This window comes from Chaetura pelagica, unplaced genomic scaffold, assembly GCF_000747805.2.
Source record: "Chaetura pelagica isolate M959 unplaced genomic scaffold, ChaPel_1.0 scaffold356, whole genome shotgun sequence".
Lineage (NCBI taxonomy): Eukaryota > Metazoa > Chordata > Aves > Apodiformes > Apodidae > Chaetura > Chaetura pelagica.
The window spans coordinates 6,634,878-6,637,660 of NW_009953964.1; the positions used below are offsets into that span (position 1 = coordinate 6,634,878).

The following is a 2,783-nucleotide window of genomic DNA, read 5'->3' on the forward strand; positions in this document are numbered from 1 at the left end:
ACCGTGCCCAGAGCTGCCGGGCCAATGACCAGCGTGGGCTGCTCTCCAAGGAGGACCTGGTCCTGCCTGACTTCCTACAGCTCCCTGGGGAGGACAACAGCACCTGCAAGGGTTCGGATCAGCCCCACACCCCTCACCCATCCTCCAAGGGACATGACTGCGCTCAGCCTGCAGAGCCTGCACCAGCTCAGCCTGCAGTCAACCACGAGCTCCGATGAGTCCTGCTGCACATCTGCACCCGGTGCGTGGTACCCCCCGGCCATGCTGGGGTTCAACACAGGGCCTGACTGGCCCCTGCCCTGCACTGCCGACACTGCCCAGACTGCAGATTCATCCACGTCCTGTCCCAAACTGTCGTGTCGTGTCACTGTGAGTGGTTGAGCAGCTGCCATGCCCCTTGGTGGGGTCACATTCTGGTGCACGTCAAAGGAGTCCTGTACATAGTTTGAACCCCTGTTGCAAAGCACTTTGCAATGTCCCACGCATGCCTGGTGCTGTCCTGGCCAGTGCCTCTGCCACTGGCAAAGCTGCTGCCCCAGCAGATCCTGCCTGTGCCACCTGGCACAGCCCTGTGGACTGTTCAGGTGGGGAAAGCACCCTTCCAGCTGAAGGGAGTGTGGGACAGAGAGGATGGGTGGGGTGGCAAGGCAGGCTGTGGGCAGGCAGGGTCAGAGGAACGCATGTCCAGAGCTGAGGGCTGGATTGTGTCCCTAACTCTGCGGGAACAGGGCTTGCCCCCTGTTGCTGTGCAGGTCTGTGCTTCCCAGGAAAGGTGAGCATGGCCCTGCCAGCCTGTGCCCTGGGAAGGTTGTTGCTATCCATGTTGTGTGAACATGGCTGGGCCTGATCCTGCCCGATAGCGCTGCCATTGTGGAGCAGGGCAGCTGGGTCCTGCCTGGAGCAGACAGAGGCAGAGCCAGCAGGTTGTGCCAAACAAGCCTTCTCCCCCCTGCAGGGATACCCTGTGTGGGCAGCTGCTGGAGCACCCACAGAAGCAGATCCCTGTAGGCCCTCAGCCTAGCTGGGGCTGTGAGTGCTCATCGCTTAAGGACAGCCCTCCTGGCTGCTGAGCATCTCAGCCTGGTGTGTGGGTACCCTGTGTGTGCCCTGCCTGGCATTCCTCACTGGAGGCTGGCCTGTACAGCTGATGGATTTGGCTGTGCCTTGTGGGTCCCCAGCAGCCCCCTGTCCCTAAAGGTCCTAGAACCACTCTGTGATGGAGCCAGCCCCTCAACAGCAGCCAGGAGATCCCTCCATTTTCTGTGTGTGCCAGGGCTCTTCCTGGCTGTGCCCTGGGTCACTGCTTCATCACCCCTACCCAGCCAGAGGCAGAGGGGTGGCCAGGGCAGGGGCTTGTGGCCACCCAGCCCCACACTGCCACGGCCAGCTGTGGTCCCAGTCAGAGCCCCCCAGTATTTCTGTGGTGCTGCCGAGTCCTGTCTGTGGTGTGAAACCAGGGGAAATAAAGAGCATTGCCTGGATGTGCGTTCTCCTTCCTTCATGTCCAAGGCCGAGGAGTGCTTTCCCCAGCAGCACTGTCCCCCCAGACTCCTACTACCCCACAGAGCGCCCTGGGACCAGGGCAAAGCTGGAGCCAACCCTCAGCTTCAGTGCCACCCTGCCCAGCAGCCAGGGGCAATGCCAGGAGCTTGTTTTCCTGGCACAACTGATGGTGTAGGGGAGGCTACAGGACCAGCATGGCCAAGGACTTCAGCCCCAATCCTGTCAATGAGTGACAGTCAGCCTGCCAGGGCCTCACCAGGTTAATGATTGTGGGGGCAGCTGGCCAAGAGCTCCTGGGCATGGGGCAAGCATGGACACTGGCTTCCTGCCCATTGCAGCCTGGTGCAGGTCTCTGTGAGTGCCACTGGCTGCACCCTGGCCAGAAGGGTCCACAGGTCCCACAGAGGCAGGATGTGTCCCCTGCTGTGGCACCTCTTGGGCATTCAGCTTCATCAGTTTGTGACCTAGTGGAGGCTTGGTGATGCTCCAGCTGTGACAGGGATGTCCCTTGGTCATTCCCAAGCACCCTGGGGTACCTGAGGGATCCTTCTCACACGTGATTGCAGCTGGCTTTTCTGTGGTGATGGGTCTTGGGAATATTTGATCCTAGAGGAATGGGAACATGACAGCCATGCAGCTCCTCCATGCTTGGTCCCCCACAGGCACCAGGGCTGGAGGGGCCTTTGGCCCTTGGCTCTCCCCTGGGAAGACATAGACACAAGCTGGCCGGGCACTCTGTGGGTGGATGGAAACTTGGCTGGAAGTGCATGAACAGCAGGTAATGATAAATGGCATCAAGGAGGTGCTGATGGCAATGCCAGCATTGCTCTGCTCCTGCCCACCCCAGACACAGGCTCTGTCCCTCGGAGCCCTCACAACACTGCTGGCTGCTCCATGCTGAGCTGCTGGCATGGGCTGAGCTGAGCCATGTGCCACCCTCACCACCAGTGACAGGACACGGGCACTGTGTCAGTGCTGATGTAACCCACCGCAGTATGCTGGTGGTGGGGACAGCAGTGTCCTAGGCAGCTGGGTCCTTTGCAGCTGACGTTCAGGTGGCCCTGAGGATGTTGGATGTTTGGGACAGCCCATCAGGGCCAGCACTGAGCCCTTCTCCTCTGCATCATCATCATCCTCCTCTCATGGAGGAAATGAAGCATCTGGCACCAAGTGATGGAGAACTGAGGCTGCTCCAGCATCGCCACTTGGGCATGGGGCTCCAGCACTTCCTCAGCTCTACTTCCCATTGCTCTGGCTGCTGCTTGCCCAGGGGGAATGCC

The 2,783-nt window shown here is 60.4% G+C and overlaps 1 protein-coding gene across 1 annotated transcript in view; it reads left to right on the top strand.

The window, feature by feature from the left end:
- Positions 1-218, top strand: part of RGS14 (regulator of G-protein signaling 14) — a 6,254-nt gene extending 6,036 nt beyond the window's left edge. Inside the window, exon 15 of the mRNA XM_010002087.1 lies at positions 1-218. This exon is cut by the window's left edge and continues 2 nt beyond it. Coding sequence (XP_010000389.1) covers positions 1-218 — 218 coding nt within the window.
- The last annotated feature ends 2,565 nt before the right edge of the window (positions 219-2,783 follow it).